We start from the raw sequence: 21,407 nt of genomic DNA, 5'->3' as shown, positions 1-21,407 counted from the left end.
CTTAAAATTAAATGCAGGTCTTGTAAAGAAACTGTAAATAGCTACATGTTTGATTTTAGAAATGAAAAAAAACAACAACTTCCAATCGGATACACAACATATCTTTTGTCCAAGCCAAATCTTTATTCTGTACAGCAGTATAACATTTAACTTGGTAAAAACTGATGGCGGGTGATCATGTGTCTCCTCTCTGGCATTCAAGCACTTAGGAGTTGGCGTTGGGTCCCTTCTTCTTTCCGAAGGTGGGCACAACGTTCACGAAGCGCCTGTTGTACTGGATGCGACGCTTAGCACGGCCAGTCTTCTTCTTCTTCTTCTCCTGCTTGTCAACCTGGACGTCACAGGGAAAAAAGACATTTGTTAATTCTCACAGATCTTTATGTTCTATGTATTGTAACGCCATGCTCATCAAAACAGAAGAAAAAAACATCTTCATACATATAAAAGTCATTCTAGCTGCTATATATTAGTTAAAATCAAGATCACTAAATTACCTAAAAATGTACCAATGTTCTTATATTATATTGGAACACGACATTCAGGAAAAAACGTAAAATCTTACCTTGGGTGTCTGTCCCCTCACTTTTCCGGCACGGGCCAGAGAGCCGTGGACCTTACCTGGTGGACAGTAGGGAGAAAAAAGAAAGAAAAACATTTATTTCCTGGACAGACTAAAGCTCCTGAAATTATTCAGATGTTAATGAACCTGCTGTTAAAAACACTTTGTTGGGGCTATAGTTTTCAGAAACATCTTTTAGTTGTCTGTGTGTTCATCTTTGATGATGATGTCTGATTAAGCGTTTGAGATTGACAGGAAGCGCAGGTCAGTCCAGAGCCACTGGGCCCTGACTCCAAAGGCTCAGTCTCCTCTGGTTTATAGCCTTGACCTAGGAATTACTAACAGACCTCTGCTGGAGGATCTCGGGCTGCATTCAGGCTCGTAAGGGGTTAGTATGTCGGTGATATGATCAGGGGTCACCCCCATACGTGCTTTAAAAATAATCATTAAAATTTTAAAATCAATTCTAAAAACGTCCAGGCAACCAATGCAGGGACGCTAAAATAGGTGTTACGTGGACTCTTATTGGATTTTATGAGTTATCGTGCTGCAGAATTTTGAACTTGAAGTTTGGACAGGATGTATTGACAGACAAGAATACAGCAAATTATAGTAGTCCAAGCAGGATGTAATGAAAGCATGAATGACAGTTTCCAGATTCTTAGCTGATAAAAAAAAAAGATCTGGACCTTTCGGAGGTCCAGAAAGCACGATTGAATCACCAACTTCACCTGTTGGTCAAAGTTTAAGTTTGTTGTCAGTGCAGAGTTGTTATCAAGTTTGGTGAATATACTGACCTCCGAGCAGCCTGCCAGCTACCTCCAAGGTGCAGTGCTCTGAGACACCACAGGATGCCAGAGAGGCTTCATTCTCCAGTGGGCACCCGGCAAGCAACAGCACCTGATCCTCGACCAGGAGACCCTCCAGAGTCTGGACATGAGCCTGAGGGACACCAAAGAATAAGCATTTTTCATGGTCCCCTTATAACCAGGTGACTACTTTCTGTTCAAGAAGGTCTGGTCAGCTACATGTTAACATTTTACCTTAATGTCTGCGACAGTCTCCTGTCCAGTCACCTCAAGGGTGTGAGTGTTCTGGGCACGCAAGAAAAGCTGCATGATGATGCTGGAAGAAAAACAAGATTGCTCAAAGTCCATTATCAATATAACTATTGCGGAAATCAGTTTATGGCTTGAGTTTTTTATGACAGCAGATACGGTATGTCTGAGATGGCAAAATCAGTTTTAACGTCAAAATACACCCCGTTATTGAACTGGCACAATTAAAATGTAAGAGAACCAGCGCAAAGCAGCGTGTCGGAGTTGGACCATACTCTCGGTATCAAGCTAGCGCTATGCTAGCTCAACTAGCCACATGGGGCACGCGTACCATTAAGTCGCGTAAAAACACATGAAATGTAACATAACTGTTGAAAATAAGGTACAACTCCTGACATGTGGTAATATATGTCTTTTAATTGAATAACAGTTAGTGTTAGTGTCTTAAAAAATTAGGATTTTTCACTTAATTTGCCCAGGCCTTACCTCGTTTGATGCTAGTCGTTCAACGAAGAGCATAGAAAGGGCTGTTTAAGGGACGGTACTGCGCATGTGCCAGCTTTACGTAGACCAGTTCGGAAGCGGTAGTCACGCCCATCGCACTGGGGGCTGGTAATTGTAGTTCTCATGCTAAAATATAATACGTAACACATTAATACGTCTAGTGTGTTTCTATTTGTAGGTCATTATATTTGCTTTATAACAGCACAAAGATGAATTAACCTCAGACAGACACAATCATTATATTAAGAGGCTGCGTTTAAGCAGTTTTAGGTTCATTTTGAGCATTTTAGTAGTTTCAAACTGGATTAATTCTTTCATACCTAATTTAGCAGTTAATAAATTAAGCTGGCACTACTTCACTATTCACACTAATCACTCAATACAGACAAACTACCATTTATGATTACACAAACTATTATCTTTGGATCATTTGCACTTGGTACTGAATGTTGGAACATCTGGGACACTCCATGTGCTTGGAAATACGTACTTAATTGAAGGATTGATTGTGTGTGTGTGTGTGTGTAATGTCTCTTCAAAGCTCAAGTTATCAACAGCAACAGCCATTTATGAATCATAAGGAATGACAAAAATCAACAAGAGAAACTTCAGGATATCAATCTCTTTATTATGAAATCAAGTCAAAATAAAAAACGAGGAACTCTTCATTTTTCTTTATGGAAACATAACCATGAAATATTAAAAATCTTTCAATTTGAGAAGGAGAAACACATGACTCAGAGGTACATCAAAGAATGCCTCCTTTAAACTTTTAGCAATAAGAGACCAAACTAAGTCATCCAATCTAAAAATTAATAATCCTTTATCACACAGGGAAAAATAAATCTGCCTTCACAAACAACATGCATTAAAGAACCTAAAAAAGCAGCCAGTGTTGGAGATGACATTGTAGCAAATAATGTCTTTTTAAACAACATGACTGATCAATATGACTGCCACGGAGTGCCAAGTGTATTATATTCAAACCAACAGCTACAACATGTAATTAAACTAATTAGCACACTTTAAATCAGAGAACTTATCAATTAAATCCGTTCCTGTAGTTTTTAGATTGAAAACCTAAACACATTTGACCCTCCATGACACCATGTTAAACAGCCTTGCTAAGAGATGTAGGCAGATCATAAAGGATTCTTTCCGCTGAGTCTCCATCTTCATGTCAGTATTTTGTCCATCATGTAGGAGGAGGGGGATAGTAATGGTTATACTGGGCATACTGGTTGTACTGCCCCCAAGAGTTTTGTCCCCAACCGGCGTATTGTTGCTAAAAAGGTGGAGAACGTGAAAAAAAGTTGAGAAATGTATCACTGAACATCACTTATAGCAGCTTCTCACTAGGAAATACAAGCTGTAAATAGCTATCCATACACACTTTTAAGAAACATGAACTGAAACTGAGGGACACTTTCAGTGTCATCAACAGATCAGATATGAAACCCACCTGGTACCAGTTGTAGTTGTAGGCAGAGTTGTTCGCCTGCATGTCTGTCATTGCGTTTGCTGCACCAGAGGAAGCCTCATCCACACGCTGTCTTTTGGCGTCAGGTTCCTGAGAGCTGGAGACGTTGAAGAAGTTTCATATTAGTAAATGTAATTTAAGGTTGTGCACCCTAAGAGAGAAAGTTAGTTACATCTTTAGAGTTGTTGCCTAACATGTCTAACTTTTTAGATTTTGCTAAGCTATTGTCCAACACCCAATACAGATGGGTGCACTGTGATACAATGAGTAACTACAGGACACTTTGGTCTAACTGCTACCTATCTCTTCCCTGATTGCCAAGTTATCTGAACAGCTTATGAAAATAACGTGTTGGTGTGACCCGAGCCCTGTTCCATTATCCACCTGTCATACCCGTTCTCCGCTTTCCTCTTGGTTGGCTCGCTTTCTTTCTGTAGTTTCTGGTGTTCCTCGTATGTAGCAACAAGCCTAAAAAGATGTAAAAGAATGAATATTACACAATATCAAATTTAACGAGAGGGTGCATTATGCTTTAGATTCACCCGTTACTCTCTCTTAATAGTAACAACAAACTTACACGTTGATGTCACTGCCAAAGTCCTCGAGGAATTCGACTTTGCGTTGGGAGAAGAGGAGGCGGGATTCAAGGGGCATCTGGCTCTTCAGGGCTCGGTCGAAACAAGCCAAGATCTCTGCCTCGTTCTGTGTCACATCTCCACTGTATTCCAGCTCAAGCAGGTTAAGATACAGTTTTGGACTCGTCTGTAAAGCCACAAAAATATTAGTGTAAGCATCTCACAACTCATGTAATACAACCGTAGTGAAAGGTGGGACAATTCTCTCACATTACACTCTGGATTTAAAAAACAAACAAACAGTATACAAACAGTTTAAAATGTTTTTGTTATTTATAAGACTCTGTTGAGTTTGTTAGACAAACCTTTCACATACACAGTACATCTCTTAGAGAGGTGAGATTAACCAGCTCTCACCTGGTCTTTTTCAATCGCATCCAGCAGCACCTTCCTGGCTTTGCTCAGACTTCTCTGCACCTTCATCAGCTGCCTGGCCAGCTTCACAGCATAGAATGATGTCTCAGTAGCATTCTTTGCAGATTCCATGGCCTCCCTCAACAGTGCCTCTGCTTCCTCTAAGTTACCATGGCGACGCTCCAGACTGACCCTCCGAAGGCGCACCATGGCCAAACTTGGGACTGCTGCCTCCAGGGACTTCAGGACTCCACGGGCCTCCTCAACGTTGCCTGGACGAAGAAAAGCAGAATACTGTGAGCATGGCGTTTGGTTTTTATAAGTCTGTATCACTATTTATACATGTAGTCACACACTAAGGGGTCATTATTTGATTACAATAAAGGGACATGCCCTCATGGCTCTCTGGTTAACTAGTCTGAGCTTAATTTTCATGCTGTTTTGAATGAGTATTTGAATGTCACTCACCCTGCTGCTCCTCAAAGGCTGCCCACAGCAGGTGGATGGCTGGTTTTTTGGGTAGATGGATGGTACAAGCCTTCTTGTAGACATGTCTCACACCGTCAGTGCTGTAGCCCTCTAGATATTTTGCATACTTCAGAGTGAAAAAGAGAGAGGAAGTTGGAAGAAATGCAGGAGAGGACAGAGAAAAGAACAGAGAAGAAAGAAAAGAACAGAGGAGAAAGAGAGAGGCAAAACAAACACGTTTAAACCTAAATTTTCAGTTGACAGAAACAGTGAATTTCTTCATTGACAAGATCGTTTTTAGAAATTTTCTGTGTAAACCCATCAGCACCTTCATGGAACCAATTAGATAAGTTTCTGTAAGGTAGTGGGAGACGAAGAAGATGCAACGTAGTAGTTGGCAAATGCTGCAGTCAAATCTTGTGTGGCAAGCTGGCCATCCCCTAATACAACAGATACAGTCACATATCAACGTTACACGCAAAGAGAGTGCAGGACGATTTACTGTGTCGATGTGATATCATCGTTGATGGGGAAGTGCAGGGAGGTAGCGGGAGTGAGAGAGAGGTTGAAGGTCACATTACCTTGGTCCAAAACTCTTCATAGAGAGCACAAGCGATGAGGCATCGTTCAAAAAGAACGACCACACGCTCCGGAGTCCCATTTTCAATCTCAAAGTCCAGGTACTCCTTCCAGTTGTTCAGCTGGGTCTTCTCTAAGGCTTTGACATGGAAGTATGGTCTCTTAATCTAAAAAGACATGAATTCATGTTAGTTTGATGATGTTGAGGAATAACAACTCCAAACATATTACCTATAATCAACACTTGGGGAGAAAACAAGATGCATACCCCTTCCTCAAAGGCCCAACGCTTGCTGACTTCATGTTCGTTGTGGTTGAAGACTTCCTGCCGGACCTCGATTACCTTGTGGCGCATGTTCTCGATCTCCGTCACTCTCTACACAGGAACACACAAAAAAAATACACAGTCAGAGTTGTCATGTATGCTTTACTGTATCACATTCTCCACTTGATGTAAAAACTGCTAGTCCTGCAGCCAAGAATTTACATCACCATTAGCTTGCCAGAGACAAGAGGACTGTAGAGGGGGGAGGTATGTATGCACCCTGCATATCAGCCTCTGGGTGCAGGTGCTGGGGTCAATGGGCCTCAGTTGATCCTTTTAGTTTAAGGGCGAATCCCTGACTGGATGCCAACTTGAATCCCCCCTGGCATTCATTGGCTTGGCTGCTGACATAAAGACACCTCTTCAAACCTTAAATTTTTCTTTCCATTTCATCATGGAGAACAGGCAAGTGCCTACTAACCCCTGAACGCAATTAATTTGTATAATTCTTCCCTGCAGGATTGGCACTGGATTTGTACCTTAGCAGGGTCTGCAAGGTCCTCTGTACCAGGTGGAAGCTCCTCCTGAGCAACAGGTGTCTCTTCGTCTTCGCAGACCATGGCCACGGGGTTGGCTTTGGATAGCTCGAGCCTCAGCTGTACAAACTCCTCTTCTGACAAGAAGTGTTTGGGGTTGTTGTTCTGCACGTGATCTTTGAACCTGCAAAGATAAAACATAAATTTCACCCTCCAATTACAGAGAACTTGTGCATTGAAGTATAGCTGAGGAAGTAAAAATACAACACAACATTTAAAGATCACTGCAACCACAGTTTTTATCCTGTTTTTTCCCCTTACCTCTGGAAGTGCTGGGAATACAGTTGGGTTGGAATGCCCAAGATGCGATCATAGATGGCAGTGACGTTAGCCAGTTTCTCCTGCTCTGTCTCCCAGTTGATGAAGGACTCCCACAGACGGTCTGAGCGAAAGTCTGTGCCAGCCGCAAGCACTGCATGATCATAGGCACTAAAAGTACAATAAAAGACAGACAATGATTCTCTTTTTCATGACTGACAGTAGTAAAATTTTTGCTTTAACCAGGCAAAGGTAGGAAAAATGTTTAACTATACATAGCAAAAAATTGCCACAATATTAATAGATAGTATCTGCTGAGAAGAGTCACATAACCGCATTAGTCTTTTACTCACGCTCGAATGCGTCCCTCTGTCTCTGGGTCACTTGGGTCTGAGTTCTCTTTGATGTAGGTCAGGTAGTGCAGCCACAGGTCAACACTGAGAGGGATGGCCTGCAAGCCTCTTCTGTACACCTTGGAAACAAGCATAAACAAGCCTGTCAGTAACCAATAGTAACCTACAAACTTGCTCCTTGCCACCCAGCCATAAGGCTGCAACTGGTGAGGCACTCTGCCACTAGCTGCTGCATGCAATCTCTAAAAAGGTCAGCCAACCAGAGAAAGAAAGCAACAAATGTGTGTCCAAAAAGATCAAAATGATTTTATATTTACCTCTTCTGCAACCTGTATGTTCCCATGCTTTTTCTCTATATCAGCATATTTCTTCCAGTAGCCATAGCAGTAGGGATACCGCAGGAAGAATATGTCAAAGGACTTTCTCACAGCTTCAAGAACATTCTGCAAGGAGGAAGTAACAAAATCAATGTTATAATTTCCCATTTAATATAACAATTGAGTTAGCCTCAACCTTGGCAATATAAGAATGTCCAAATATAAATTTGACACCCCATCTGTTCAGTTCTAGAAATATTCTTCTTTTACCTCTTGCTCCACATACTGCAGCAGGTAGACCCAACCATTGAAGTCTTCTGGGTTGTCCTCGCATCCTTTGAAGAGTTTCTCAAACTCGCTGGGGAGCTGTGGCTCTGCTGGCTCTGCAGGAACAGCTGGGTCTTGTGTTGTCTCTTTGGATGGTTCTTCCAGCTCCATGCCATCCTCTGCTGCTTGTGGTGTCTCAGTCCCATCTAGATAAGTTAACAAGGAGTCATCAAGACGCACTAAGAGGAAGAACACAAATATAACAGCAAACTGGGCTTTGCTTACTAATATTTACTTCAAAAAACATTACTGCTACTGCTCCCAAAGTAGTTAAATTGTCAATATAAGGCCAATGGTGACACTATATTTATTGTAATATTGTCACTTTGTGTCTTTAAGAGGAAATATTTAGATTAACACCAACTATTTCATTTACCTTGAGTGCTATCCTGTGCTGCAGTCTCTGGTTCTGTAGTCATCTGCTGGCTGTCTTGCTGAGCCTCCGTAGACTCTGCTTTGTGTTCTGATGGCTGTTCTCCCTCTTCTGTGGGTTGTGGTGGAGGCTGCTCCTCTTGGAAGAGCTGAGCACTGGCAATCTGAAAATGTTCCACAGCCTTCTCCACAGATCCCAGCTCTGTGGAATTCATCTGCTGGCTTGGGTGATGTTGTTCCCCCGGAGCATCTTGGGATGCATCTGAGTCCTCAGGCAAGATGTTTGTGAGCGGCTCTGGAGCAACCTGGTCTAGAGACCAGTCAGCGGTTTGGCCTAGAACAGGAAGGTCAGGAAGGAAGCCATCCCCATTGCTCTCCATGGCAGGGGACTCAGTTTCCAGCATTCCAGTAATGGGATCGTCTGAAAGGTGAAGACCTGTTGAAAAGAAGGTTGGACTATCATTTCAAGTACAGCAGAAATATAGTAGGGATTATGGCACTCCTATTAGGCAGATAAGAAAAGATAATTAGCTACATTATTAATTACCATAAAGACTCATAGTGGCTAGTTTCTGAAAATACAATAAACAGTCAAGATAGACTTTCAAAAATGTTTGATATAAAAGTGTACAGGTACTTCTCAATGAGCCAAAATGTACCGCTTGGTACAAATTTAATATTGAGAGGATACAATATTAAACAACCCTTAAGTGTGTACGTACAAGAATTTTCCAAAACTCGTTTGGCGACATCGTTTGTTTGGCAAGAGCCAACTGGTTTCACTAAGTTACTTCCTCACTAAACAATTGTTATCAAAGTGGTACATTAATATTTTTTTCTCAACGTGTATCATATTTTAGCTGCACAGGCTCATATTAACATGTAACGTTACAAACGGTAATCTAAAGTTAACCAGTGCACCAAAAAAGGTCACCCCGTTAGAAGCAGCAGCTGCAGCAACAGATACTTCCTTGTTTAAACGGATGCCAGCTTTAGCTTAAATCCTAACGTAAGCCACTAAAAATACTGCATCCATGTGATCGGGTTAGTTAAATAACATTATGCACGGCTGTTTCAATTACTAGCAATGGTAAGTTAACTACGTGTTCCCTCAAAAATTGATTTGTTTGCGGTTCGCGGCCATGTTTCACCCGGGACGTTGTTTGCACAGTCAAAGTTCAACCATAAGTTGGGCCTTGACTCGTGTCTAATTCCTGAGAAGTGTCGTGAAGTGACTAGAAGTTAACGTTTAGCTTCACGTTAGCTCTCGTTTAACGTCAAATCACGCGTTTCTACTTACCAAAGCTATGACGATATGTTTTGATATTAAAAAAGTTTACTCAACCGTAACTGATTACCTTATATTGCCGTTGACCTTATGGTGACTAGAACAACTACAACGTGCTAAGTAACGCCATTTGCCTCAGTCTCCAGTTAATAGTCGGTGCCAACGGCTTCTCCACGTTAGCTAACCGGCTAACGTTGGTTGTTGAATTCGGCCACGTTGCAACAATTTCATGAATAAAGACAAGTTTTTTGGGACCTTACCAGTATCTTCCATGAAACTGTGGACAACCTCGTGAACTTGTGAGCAGTTTTCTCAGTCGCTTTATCTAACCTACGACGGTCAGGCGCGCTTCGCCCACCATACTTATCAACTTACAGGAAGAACTGAGGCTCAGTGTGCGCATGCTCAGTGCAGCGTCCGCAGTTACAACAGAAACCTTCGACAAAAATTTTTTACACATTTCATCCAAAATGTAAAGTCGCTAGATTGTAGCTGCACTACTTTTTATTCACCCAAACTGCGATTAACTTTTGGTTACACTTCTAATCCTTAATTTGGACCACATCACAATTTGCACGTAGTTTTACTGTTTTCACTGTCAACTTTCTGGCCTGTAGACATAAATATGTATACAGCTTTATTGGAACAAGACTACAAGTTCACAGCACCTTGTGTATACAGTTTGTGTCCACAATCTCAAACACGCCAGAGGGACTAGAGGTTAATACGAAAGGTTAAATGTTTATGATAACGACAAACTTTTTTTTTTTTTAAATTTAAACAAAATATACATATCTTGTAATGCTTAAAGTAGTTCAACGTTTTAACAGCTTTTTTGTTTGTACTTTCGTATACTGAAGAGATGTATTGTTTGATATAAGCAGTCAGCTCTGAAAAGTTTGTCTTTTTGCTTAATAATTTGGATTTATGAATATAAAATTTGGTTAAAATGATAAGCGAATTGATTATAAATAGAATATAGAACTGCGAGCAGATACTCCTGTCATATTCAGCCAATCCAAACAATACATTGTAAGTGAGCAAAGATGTGAGCAGCAATAAATCATGATAATTTACTCGACAGTTTATTTGTATGCGGGCGCCTGTGGACATATGAGGACAGTTTATAGTCTGTATAGTATATTTAAAGCCGATGCACAGAACTGATTTACATGACAGTGTGTAGGATGCTCAAGGGGAAATGTGTAATCCAGTTTTGATAAGGTTCCTGAAAATATCCTAAACCATTTGAGTGGGCTTCCTCTTCTCAAATGTAATAATAGTATGTTTTAAAATGGTAATGATGCACTTCCTCAACTGCCAAAATAGACTAACATTCAAAAGGTAATTAACTTAATTATATTGCATGCTTAAAACACAATAATTGTAAAGTTTCATATCTTTTGATGTATATTTTGCAGCCTACATTGTGAGGCCCTCTCTTATAAGCTTCTGAAATCACAATTAAATTATTAGTCATTAATTGCTCTCATTATATCCTACCCCTACATGACATAGCTCTTCAATAATAAACAGTGTAGCCTTTATTATGTTTTTAGTCCGTTTTAATGACCTGGTGTCAAATTTAGACTATAGTAGGGTGCGACCCCCCCCCCCCCAAAACCCCCGGTCCCGCCCTACTCACACACAAGCTCCACGTCACAGACTAATCATATTTGAATGAATGATACGACATGTCGGAAAGACCCGGCCGGTAGCCCCCCCTCCTGAGACCATTAGACATACTAAATCTTCAGATCTGTTTAAAATGTAAAGGTCTGTGTGCAATTGTTGTGGCAGATGCAACATTACAGGCAATTAAACACATACTGAGAGCTCAAATGGCGTCCACACAAGCTAATGGACCGGTCTGCAGTTCAGTTTTTTCACAGCGCGCATGCGAAATGGCGTATGGTGCCTTTGGGTGCAGTCGGAAATGTCAAAATTTGACAAGTGCCCACAGTGGTTTGTATGAAGCCTGGACTTAAGATGTTTACACTGTTATGATAAATTAATATATTTTAAATATCTGTTATGCATTTGAACAATATTTGAATTTGAATGATGAGTTAATAAAATAAAAAAGAGATCATTTAATTTACCAATTAATCATTCGATGCGTCTTTATTATCGTTCAAGTTCAAGTTCTTTATTGTTACATCTCATTACACAAGTATAAGAGAGTAGAAATCTTAGGTTTCAGCTCCTCAACAATGCAGTAAGGGAAAAAAGAAATATTTAAAATAGTTAAAGTAATAGTCTAAGACATATGTATGTAAGTGTATGTATGTAAAGTGCAGTGTGCATGTGTCCTACCTATAATATATGAATCAGTAGTTATATGTGTACGTTATATGTGTATGTAAAAATATATGTGCTTATGTATGTGTGTGTGACATCAGGCAAGCTGCAAGCTGTTAGTGTCCGTTGTTCATAAGCCTGGTGGCCTGGTTGAAAAAGCTGTCCCAGAGCCTGCTGGTCCAGGCCTTGAGGCTGCTGTACCACTTGCCAAACTGTAGCAGCTGGGTTGGCTGTGGTCTTCAATAATCCTACTTAAATAGGGATCTGACCAGTTAGAGCTCCTGTCACTGCTCTGTGGTTTGGATCTCATTAAACTTGTAGGTGAATGTTGAACATCTTTAAAGTGCAACTTGATAGCAGCTGAAAATCTTGTTTATGCTGAGCTCCAGCGATTTTTATCTTTCGGCTCGCTGTGGTGATGTAGAAGGGTACACCAAAGTGTGTCAGTACACCCTGACATCGCTGTTAGGTGTGGTCAGAGGTGTAACAGACTTGAAACTTTGAACTAGAAGAGACAGTGAAATGCTGCTTCAACTTGGTGGTAAAGGCCCTGAAAACTTGACTTCAAATCTGGATTATTTCTCTATGACACTGAATATTCCTGATCATGTAGTCAGTAACAAAGTTTTAAAAAAACATCTACTGTATTTATTTATTTGTAAAGAATTTAATACTCAAAAACTACTTCAGCAGTTCTGTGTGGGTGTGGTTTTATCAGATTCAGTTGACAGTAACCAAACAATGTGTCAAACTTGGGTCATAGAAGTATGTGATTAAATTTTCTAACAAAGTCCTGCCCACTTTAAACTGATAATAAGAGCACAGAGACAAAGAAAAACAGAAATCTCAAATGTGAAATAACCAAAACTTTTACCAGTCACAGTAAGAAGCTGATTGAGAAAATACATTTTCAGATCCTTTAAGATTCCTTTTAAATGTATTATTTGGGTGGATACTTTTTATTATCGGTTATAAAAGAGGGGCCCCTAGGGGCTTAAAATAAAGGGCTGGGAGGCCTCTGACTTCTTATAATGGCCTCTGTGTGTGTGTGTGTGTGTGTGTGTGTGTGAGAGAGAGAGAGAAAGAGAGAGAGAGAGAAAGAGAGAGAGAGAGAGAGAAAGAGAGAGAGATGAACAACCACAACACTATATAATTCAATGTCAATGGGTGGACACACTTTTAAATAGGAATCAATATTACCAACTCATGATTTAAAAACATAATTTGCAAGTTGTATGACAGAATTATTATAACATTTTATACTTTGAGTTTTATACTTTGAGTTTTGTACACATACATCCTTTTTATGCAACACTAATATGTTTATAACTGTTTTTTTTTTTCAGTTATCAGTTGATGCACTGTAACACTCTTAATGTCAAAATATATGAATGAAAACAAAGTAGTTGTGTAGACATCCACAAGATAAGTGCTGGATACAAAAAACAACTCCTTTTCTCTATTTGTTAGCGACTTTATGACCAACTACAGGTCATTAGGCACAAAAAAACATTGTAACTAGTGGAAACGTCAAAATATATTCAGGTGGCACACCCCAGTTTCCATGCTTACGCCTTTATGATTTTTGTGTCGTCAGATGTCGGAGCTTTTGCGGAGCATTTGAATGCAGCACCAGTGTGTGTGAGCAGTGTAGAGGAAGTGGCGGCTGATCTGGGTCCGCACCTTTTCCGGTAACACAGCAGCACCGTCCGCCACCGCTGTGACTGAACGGCTGGAGAGAGAGAGAGAGAGAGAGAGAGAGAGAGAGAGGGAGGAAGAGAGAGACAGAGAGCGGCAAGAGCGGGGAGAAACGGCCCGGGGACTGGGGGATGATTGCCGCAGACGTAAGGTATTTTCACCGCTGTCTATGTTACTTGCTCTTGTTCAGCTTTTCTACCCGCATAGAGAATATTTTTTCGGATCCAAAGTTGTCCTCTGTACTAACACCCCTCCCTTCTCCGGACCGCTCTTGTGTCACAGGGGGAAGAGAAGAAAGTCGGATGAATCAATGACCTTTTGAGCGCTCTTCCTCTGGATGTCCCGGTGCAGAAACGGACCGGAGATTATAGCTGCATTTGGGTGTGTGTGCGGTTTTTTTTTTTTTAATAAGAAAAACACTCTGCTTTGAAATCCATCGACAGGAATTGGCTAAGGGCAAGTGTGGACAGCCGGCAGCCAAGGAGGAAGTGGGAACCCCGGGCTTGGACAGGGCCTGATTTATGTAGAAGGCTTTTGTAAAAAAAAAAAAAAAAAAAAAAGAAAAAGGAAGAAAAAAAGAAACTACTCTCTATCATATCCAGTTTAACTGAGATATCAACGGGATTTTGGACGAGAAAACAGACTTGAAATGTGGATTCTGAAGCAAGTCTGTGCTCAACGGCTAGTTTGAAACAAGGGGATGTAATTTTTTCTTCTTACATCGGAGGGCAGTGGATCATGAAAATATATCCCCACCCAATTCTACCAGGGCTACACACACACACTGCTCCCTTTGAATTGCTCAAAGTCGCCGGCTCAGGTCACATCATCATTGTCATTACTTCCAACTAAATTGTCCGCTATCCAACTGTACAAACTTGAGAGTCACTGCCTTTTTTGAATATTGACACTTGTGTCAGCCCACCGCTGTCATCACGTGGAGGGCTCCCCAGCACACATTACTGTAAGTTGCCCTGAAAACAAACTTTTTTTCTCTCTCTCTTTCTCATTAGAGAAGCTTTAATTTCCCTCTATTGAAGTATTTATGCACAGCAAACAAGATGGGGAAAATGCTGTCAAAGATCTTTGGCAACAAGGAGATGAGAATATTGATGCTTGGACTTGATGCTGCTGGTAAAACTACCATCCTGTACAAGCTGAAGCTCGGACAGTCGGTCACCACCATCCCCACAGTTGGATTCAACGTGGAGACCGTCACCTATAAGAATGTGAAGTTCAACGTGTGGGACGTGGGGGGGCAGGACAAGATCAGGCCCCTTTGGAGACATTACTACACAGGCACCCAGGGTCTGATTTTCGTGGTGGACTGCGCCGACAGGGACAGGATCGATGAGGCGAGGCAGGAGCTCCACCGGATCATCAACGACCGGGAGATGAGGGACGCCATCATCCTGATCTTCGCCAACAAACAGGACCTCCCAGATGCCATGAAGCCCCACGAGATCCAGGAGAAGCTAGGCCTGACCCGGATCAGGGATAGGAATTGGTACGTTCAGCCCTCGTGTGCGACAACAGGGGATGGACTATACGAGGGCCTGACCTGGCTTACCTCAAATTACAAATCTTAATGTTTCTCCCCTCACCAGCCTGGACACTTGGAGGCTACAGGCGCAGAAAAGTAGCTGAGAATGAAAACACAAGGATAAAAAAAATGCAATCTGAAGCAATTAATAACACAACCTCTCTGCTCAGTATATGTATCAAAGAGAGTAGCAATTATATTTTTGTTTTGTTTCTTTTTTTCATAATGATGACTTCACTATATTTCATTTAGACAAAAGACTATTGTTTTTTGGCTGGTTTTCCTTTAATTTTTTGCGTAGTTCGCTTTGGTTCTGTAGTATTTCACTCACATTCTGTATAATCAGTACTGATTAAATATACAATAAGCGTTCTTTGAGCTCTTGCTGCAAATTCTATTATGTTTCCTCCTTTTTTGTATAATTTCTTTTAGGGGACTTTGGGACATTTTATTGTTTTTGCAAACTGCCCCCCTGCTTTAGCTCTCATTCAGTATTTTCACGACCCAGCTACGTATCCAAAGGATGGGATCAGCCCAGTCCCCCCCCACCCCCCTTTTTTTGAGGACGTAACCTGTTCACATGGATTCCTAGAAACCATCGCCTGCATCAGCATATCACCTTCATGGCTCAAACTGCCTATAATTTGTAAGAATGTGTATTTCGGATATGTTAGGACCTCAAAAAAAAAAAAAAAAAGAAAAAAAAAGAAACTGTTTTCATAATTGATTGTACAATTACTGGGATGATTGAGGAAATGTGTTCGTACTTATTTCCTGTGCAGTGATTACATCCATAATGTCTACTGTGGTGGTTTGTTTGGAAAAACACTATGTGGACGCTGGATATTCACACACTGTGATATGGATATATATTTTTGTTGTTTCAGGGTCTGAATCTGTTACCACCAGTCTTACTATTATTGCCTCTTTTGTTTTGTTTTTTTTTCTCCCAGAGCTTCCATTACTGTTGAGTATTTTGTAGTTTCAGCTGCCTTAGAAGGGGCCCGGCTTTTACAGGTGCCCCCAAAATCAAGACAGTTACTACGGCAGAAGGTATTCTCAACCGCTGAGTTTGCACTTTTGGATGGGGAGGGATTACCAGTTAGCTGGCTGTGCACATTTGATTTTCTGTGACTGACTTTTGGACCCCAGCAAGTGTTTACGGAATTCCCAACCCCCCTGCCACCTCCATGTAGGTGCTTCAGTGACTGCGACCCTCTTCTTCTTCTTCTTCTTTTTATCATTCTGCCTGTACACACCTAAGGTCTTACAGACCAAAACCAACTTTCTGTTAATAGATCATAGATACTGCTCTGTTTTATTTTTGTTCCATTTTTTTTTTTTTTTGCTATGCTGATTGAAATAATAAAAAGATATATCCAGATCAGTACGGAAGTGACGCCTTTTCAATGAGCAGCTGCAACCGTTATGTGTGGAGAGGAGCAAAAGTAATATTTCACTTCTGAAAAAGTTGAGCTGATGAAAGAGGAAGTGAGAGTTTAGGGCGTTATAATGGTTGAAAGAAGGACTAGTTAGCAAGCGCCAGTCTGTTTCCTTTCTGTGCTTTGCGTGTGTGAGTCACTGGCTGTGAATAAATGATGAGATATCTGGTTTCAAAGAAGTGATTGTCAGGTAAACCTTGCTTTGCTGACGCTCTTGAAGTATCACTTTGTCCATCAGGGCGCTGATTCTGCACATGCCTTTTGACATTTTCAAACAAAGCCAGATAATGAAGGTGGTGATGTGGAAACCACGACATTTTAGGGACATACAGGACTCAAATACACAGCAGTATCAACACTTTCATAAACAGGAAATGACACATATCTTACGATACAAGATTTATATTGTCATCTCTTTCAGTGTCATGATAAAAATCTGACACTCTGGTGAGATTTTGTTCATAAAGCAGAGCAACTTTGGGTTACTGAGAACTTGCTTGGCTGAGGATGAGAGCAGTGTCTTACTTCATGCTTGTGTAACTACTGAGGTTAGGGTGACAGCCTCACGAAAAGGTCTCTCTGCCAGTCTGGCATTTTGCCCTGGGTATGCGAGTTCGCCCTAAGGCGCAGAACTGAGATCAGGCCACCATTTCAGAGCCATTCATTTTTTATTCTGTTCTCCTGCTTTATATCATGGCTCATACATTTCCAAACCATAAGAAGGGAAGAGAGCTGTGTGTCTAAGGTCATAAGAGGCGGGTGTGAATTGACGGGAGTGACATCAGCATGTGAAGTCAGGAAACATTTGAAGAAGATAATAGTTGTCATGGAAATTGGTGGTTTGAAGGGTGAGTCACCTGTTGGTGGGCAAAAACAGTAAGAATAAGTGTCACATTCTGACTTAAACATAAACACAGGCAGGTAAAATACTTCTGTCATATGGAAATCTTATTTAAATGCAGGTTTTTGGCTGAACTATTGCTGAACTTAAGCAGTTTAAACAACTGCAGTTTAAATATATTTTCTGTTTTTTAGGGGTGACAGTTATTATCTAATTTCCTGAAAAGCTTATATTTGGGGATTTTTTCCCTAATATGTCACTACAGCAATGTTCAGGAGAGTCAGAGGCCTAGAATTCCTGTGCAGGAATGCTTGCTCTCTATCTCTCTGCATTTGGAAAGGCTCTGTTTGCTCATGCAGTGTTTGCTCTGTGCCTGTTGATTTGAAGTTTGACCTGTTGCTGTGCTGAAAGCAGGACCATGCATGTGACGCGTCCAGCATTGAAGGACAGGCAGTTAAACCGAGATAGACAGACAAATGCCGCAGCCCATTATCTCTCCTGAAACTGCTGTCACTTTCCTGCTGTATATTTTTGTGGGGAATTGGAAACCTCAGTTACAGGAATTTCCTGCATTTTCAGAGAGGGCTATTGTAATGAAACCGCTTTATTTGAACAGTCGAGGGCAGTGCCTCGGCAGTGTCAAGTATGATCTTGTTTGCTTATGATTTTTCCACCCATGACTCTCAATTGTGGATGTGGAAATTCCAAAATGAAGTCTCTCTCTTTTTTCTCAGGATGAATCCAGGAGAGGAAATGTGGACAGAGAGAGAGAGAAAACAGTTTGAAACAGCTCCTGATGTTACATCAGCAAGGAGCAAGTGAATTATGCTGCACATGTCAGAGGCCTTTTGTACAGCTGTCACTGCACTCAGCAGCAGATGCACTGCACACATTGGCTGGTGTCAAATGCTGTCAGGTTCACCTGTGGCCCTCTGTTAAAGGACACATTGTAAGACTTATTTAACCAGCCATAACTGTTAAATTTAACACTTTTTTTTGTCAGGAAGTAGCTGTCACAGTGCGTCGCTGCGGACAGACAACTTTCATACACTCATGATGTGAAGTGGTGGTTATGCTCGTCAAAACCTACACACGCACATACAATAAAACATTTCTTTCAGTTTCCTAGGAGTCTTTTTCCTTTAAAGACACAGTCACATCAGTACCTCAGATGTGATTCACTTGAAATGTGCTTCCTGCCAGCATTCTCCTAGCGAAAGCTGCTACGGAAGCACGAGTGAGCTGGATTTGAATGAAAGCCTGAGCAGACCTGCTTTCGCGTTCAGGTTCAGCCCTGAGCGCTGCCATTGTGTGTCACTAGGGTGGGGGTGGACCGGACTATTGTGCGCCTTTTGAAGGGGTTGGTTTCAAACAATACTTATAAATGGCGCTTATTGGCAGTTCCTGTGTTACTTGTTTACTCAGGCGTTCCTCTTTGATTTTAATCTCACTTGGGTTCTTCATTCAGCGGACCAGGAAACCATCAAATAGAGACAATGTGCATTTCAACATGAAGCAGTCTGCTGCTGATGATCTCATAGTCATAAAATGTGACAAGAATACCATGAGCATGTGCTTTCGAGGAAATATCCACCTGTTTTACCCGGTCCTGAACAGAGCTGTCAGTGATGTGTGTCATGCCAGCACACATGTTATGTGTACTTGCTGAATGCAGTTACACGCGCGGAATGCGTTTTAAGACACACAAACACCTATGTAGTGATATCTGAAGTAGACACACTTTCCACACTCACACCTCGGGAGCAGGCTGTCTATATCTGCCTACAGTTGTTTCCATAGAACTGGTGAGTTAAGAGATGGTATGCTCACTTTAGTTAAAGAGTCAGAGGCCGAGTGAAGCGCTCGGTGAAAGTCTCGCCCTTCAAGTTTCTTCCCGTCATGTTTGTACAAATGTGTTTAAATGTTAGTTTGATTTCCTGGTGTAATAGATACTGTACGCGCAGCACCTGTGGAATGTAAAGTAACTGGAACGAGAAGTTTTGACAACATTTACAAAACATAATTATGTGGACCACCTACGATGAAGCGGGAGGTTAAACACAGTTTTCCTTTACAGTAATGACTGCTGTGTGCACTTGTATCTCCCTTTAAATTTACTATTTGATTTAACAAGATTAAACAAGATTAATTAGAGAACTGAAGTCTTTAAAAAGCCCTGTCAGTAACTGTTGGCTGTTCTGTTTTGGGTTATACTGTAAGATTGCGCCCATGACATATGAAAAGCAACAATTAAATAGTTCATTAGAAATCTTCTATACATAAACAAGCTGCTGTTCATCACTTGAGAAATATATTTTCAGAGTATGGAAGCTCATATAATCTACTTTACAGCCATTTGTTTAGCTGTCACAACCCTCTTACTGCCTCCGTCTCCAATATCTCTGGAGTATTACTAACCCAGGACAGCGCGTCCTCCAGTTGCCATGAGCAACAGGACTGAAAAACTGTGTGCTCCTCCAACACATAATCCTTATCAAACCAATGATTTAGTTAATCTTAATAAGATTCACCCTTGCTTTTGTTTTCCTTGTAGTAGGATCTTGCTCAAAACCACAGATTCTGATTGAATGATTATCAGCCCCTTTCATCAAAAGTATTTCCTGTCTAACAACATCCACTATTGACACGCACAAAGGGACTTTAGGACTAGCTGGACGGGCCGGAGCTGCTGCTCAGACAGTCTTAGTGTCTTGGTTGTCATGGGGCCGGTTTAAACAGTGTCATAAAAGCAGCATGCCGAGTGACATTCAGCTTGCAGGCAGTTGTAAGCTCTTCAGAATCTGTCCCACATTGCATTTCCCTCAGCCTTGGACAATGTGCTAATAATTATAGAGAGCCCTGAGGCCTGTGTTTGCATTTGGCGGAGAGGTTGTGCAGTGGGAGGGATGTGTGCCGCCACGACCCTGTGCAGCAGCAGTGGTTCGGGCTCCCAGATGTAATTAACGGAGGCTGTGCATTGCAATTCTTGCCTTTTACCAGCCTTAATAATAATAAAAAAAACAGAATCTTTATTGTATGAAATATGTAAACAAGGGCAGGTGGAGAGCTTGCATAAACCTGTGAAAAGCAGAATGAAATAAACTGATACATGCAGATTTTCACTTTGATTGTGGACGAGGTTTTGCTCACAATGTATTTAATCTGCACTTTATTTCACTGTAAACAACAACAAAAAAAGAAACAGGATGTAAAGACTAAGTAGAAAATCTATATTATATTATCATTTTAGTGCAAAGTATGACTTTTAGCCTAAAAACTAACTGAAAGAAATAACAGGAAGTTGCATGATTTACTATTTTACAGAGAGACTTTTCCCCTATAGATAAAGACCTGAAGTGACGGGTGAGCGCAGAGTTGTGCTTTCGTTCATGACAGGAAGTGACATATGCTGCAACCTTCCTGTGTGACACATGGCACACTACAGCAACAGATGGACACATTGAGAAAAAAATAAGATTAACAGGATAGTGGAGATACGTGTTATAGACTGCCTAGGCTATCATGTCATGTCTAAAGTGAAGAAGTAGTGGTGAAGTATTGTTATTATGAAGTAAATTATGTGTGTGTTAAACAGCATTGTAATTACAATGACTGACTTTCTGCTGTGAAACTGAGAAATAGTGCAGTCACGAGTTTCCTGGTTTTGAATCTTGCCCTGGTTTTGATCATCTTCTGGATATGGCGTTTTACATAGAACATAAGAAACCTGGTTATTCATATACATGTTTACGTGATTCTAACAGTATCCAGGTTTCTGATCATCTGTGTCCAGTTGTGTCTTGATTCCTCAACATCTAAACCACTATGTTTTGTACCAACAGAACGTCCAGAAACCTGGATAAGATGTTTACATGCCACAGTATCCTGGTTTCTATCAGATTACTACAGGTAGCGTATCCAAGTTTCTGAAAACCAGGATAAGAGCTTATCCAGATTTCAGAAATCCTGATAAGGTGTTTACATGCGCAAACTATTACCAGGATACTCCAAAAACCTGATCATAACCAGGACAGCGGTGCATATGTAAACACACTCATTTATCTAATTAATTCTCAGTTAATTCCCCTCTGCCATTTTATTTTCAGTGACAGGAAAAAAAAAATCAACAAGTGTCACTATGTTTCAACACATAATAAAACTTGTTGGAC

The 21,407-nt window shown here is 41.0% G+C and overlaps 3 protein-coding genes across 5 annotated transcripts; 1 reads left to right on the top strand and 2 right to left on the bottom strand.

Moving 5' to 3' along the window:
• Positions 1-101: 101 nt before the first annotated feature.
• Positions 102-2,217, bottom strand: faua (FAU ubiquitin like and ribosomal protein S30 fusion a). Its single transcript, XM_067572744.1, has 5 exons — positions 2,104-2,217; positions 1,603-1,684; positions 1,357-1,501; positions 563-618; positions 102-331 (listed from the first exon to the last, which is right to left on the bottom strand). Exons 2-5 carry the CDS (start codon positions 1,675-1,677, stop codon positions 206-208), a joined length of 402 nt encoding a protein of 133 aa, XP_067428845.1. The 5' UTR covers positions 1,678-1,684; positions 2,104-2,217; the 3' UTR covers positions 102-205.
• Positions 2,218-2,728: 511 nt separating this feature from the next.
• prpf39 (PRP39 pre-mRNA processing factor 39 homolog (yeast)) lies at positions 2,729-9,820 on the bottom strand. Of its 2 annotated transcripts, none has more exons than XM_067572738.1 (15): positions 9,674-9,820; positions 8,130-8,561; positions 7,697-7,899; positions 7,427-7,552; positions 7,110-7,228; positions 6,760-6,927; positions 6,442-6,622; positions 5,906-6,013; positions 5,640-5,804; positions 5,059-5,185; positions 4,594-4,862; positions 4,179-4,363; positions 3,986-4,069; positions 3,584-3,698; positions 2,729-3,406 (listed from the first exon to the last, which is right to left on the bottom strand). In XM_067572738.1, exons 1-15 carry the CDS (start codon positions 9,684-9,686, stop codon positions 3,317-3,319), a joined length of 2,385 nt encoding a protein of 794 aa, XP_067428839.1. In that variant the 5' UTR covers positions 9,687-9,820; the 3' UTR covers positions 2,729-3,316. The 2 variants fall into 2 exon arrangements, with proteins under 2 accessions (XP_067428839.1, XP_067428840.1); XM_067572739.1 differs by having other exon boundaries at positions 3,995-4,069.
• A 3,513-nt stretch (positions 9,821-13,333) lies between these two features.
• arf6a (ADP-ribosylation factor 6a) lies at positions 13,334-16,342 on the top strand. Of its 2 annotated transcripts, none has more exons than XM_067572743.1 (2): positions 13,334-13,558; positions 13,695-16,342. In XM_067572743.1, exon 2 carries the CDS (start codon positions 14,474-14,476, stop codon positions 14,999-15,001), a length of 528 nt encoding a protein of 175 aa, XP_067428844.1. In that variant the 5' UTR covers positions 13,334-13,558; positions 13,695-14,473; the 3' UTR covers positions 15,002-16,342. The 2 variants fall into 2 exon arrangements, with proteins under 2 accessions (XP_067428844.1, XP_067428843.1); XM_067572742.1 differs by having other exon boundaries at positions 13,334-13,563.
• Positions 16,343-21,407: the final 5,065 nt, after the last annotated feature.

This window comes from Thunnus thynnus, chromosome 18 (genome assembly GCF_963924715.1).
Source record: "Thunnus thynnus chromosome 18, fThuThy2.1, whole genome shotgun sequence".
NCBI classification, from domain to species: Eukaryota; Metazoa; Chordata; class Actinopteri; order Scombriformes; family Scombridae; genus Thunnus; species Thunnus thynnus.
The sequence above is the reverse complement of the archived record's forward strand: the minus strand, read 5'-3'. Positions and strand labels throughout refer to the sequence as shown.

Coding starts and splice junctions, on each gene's coding strand:
- faua (XM_067572744.1), bottom strand. CDS start 1,677: ATGCAGCTTTTCTTGCGTGCCCAGAACACTCACACCCTTGAGGTGACT. Junction 619..1,356: donor AGCTGGCAGGCTGCTCGGAG/GTCAGTATATTC, acceptor ACTGTCCACCAG/GTAAGGTCCACGGCTCTCTG. Junction 332..562: donor TGAGGGGACAGACACCCAAG/GTAAGATTTTAC, acceptor TGTGACGTCCAG/GTTGACAAGCAGGAGAAGAA.
- prpf39 (XM_067572738.1), bottom strand. Junction 7,553..7,696: donor TGCAGTATGTGGAGCAAGAG/GTAAAAGAAGAA, acceptor TCCTCCTTGCAG/AATGTTCTTGAAGCTGTGAG. Junction 6,928..7,109: donor ACAGAGGGACGCATTCGAGC/GTGAGTAAAAGA, acceptor TTGTACTTTTAG/TGCCTATGATCATGCAGTGC.
- arf6a (XM_067572743.1), top strand. CDS start 14,474: ATGGGGAAAATGCTGTCAAAGATCTTTGGCAACAAGGAGATGAGAATA.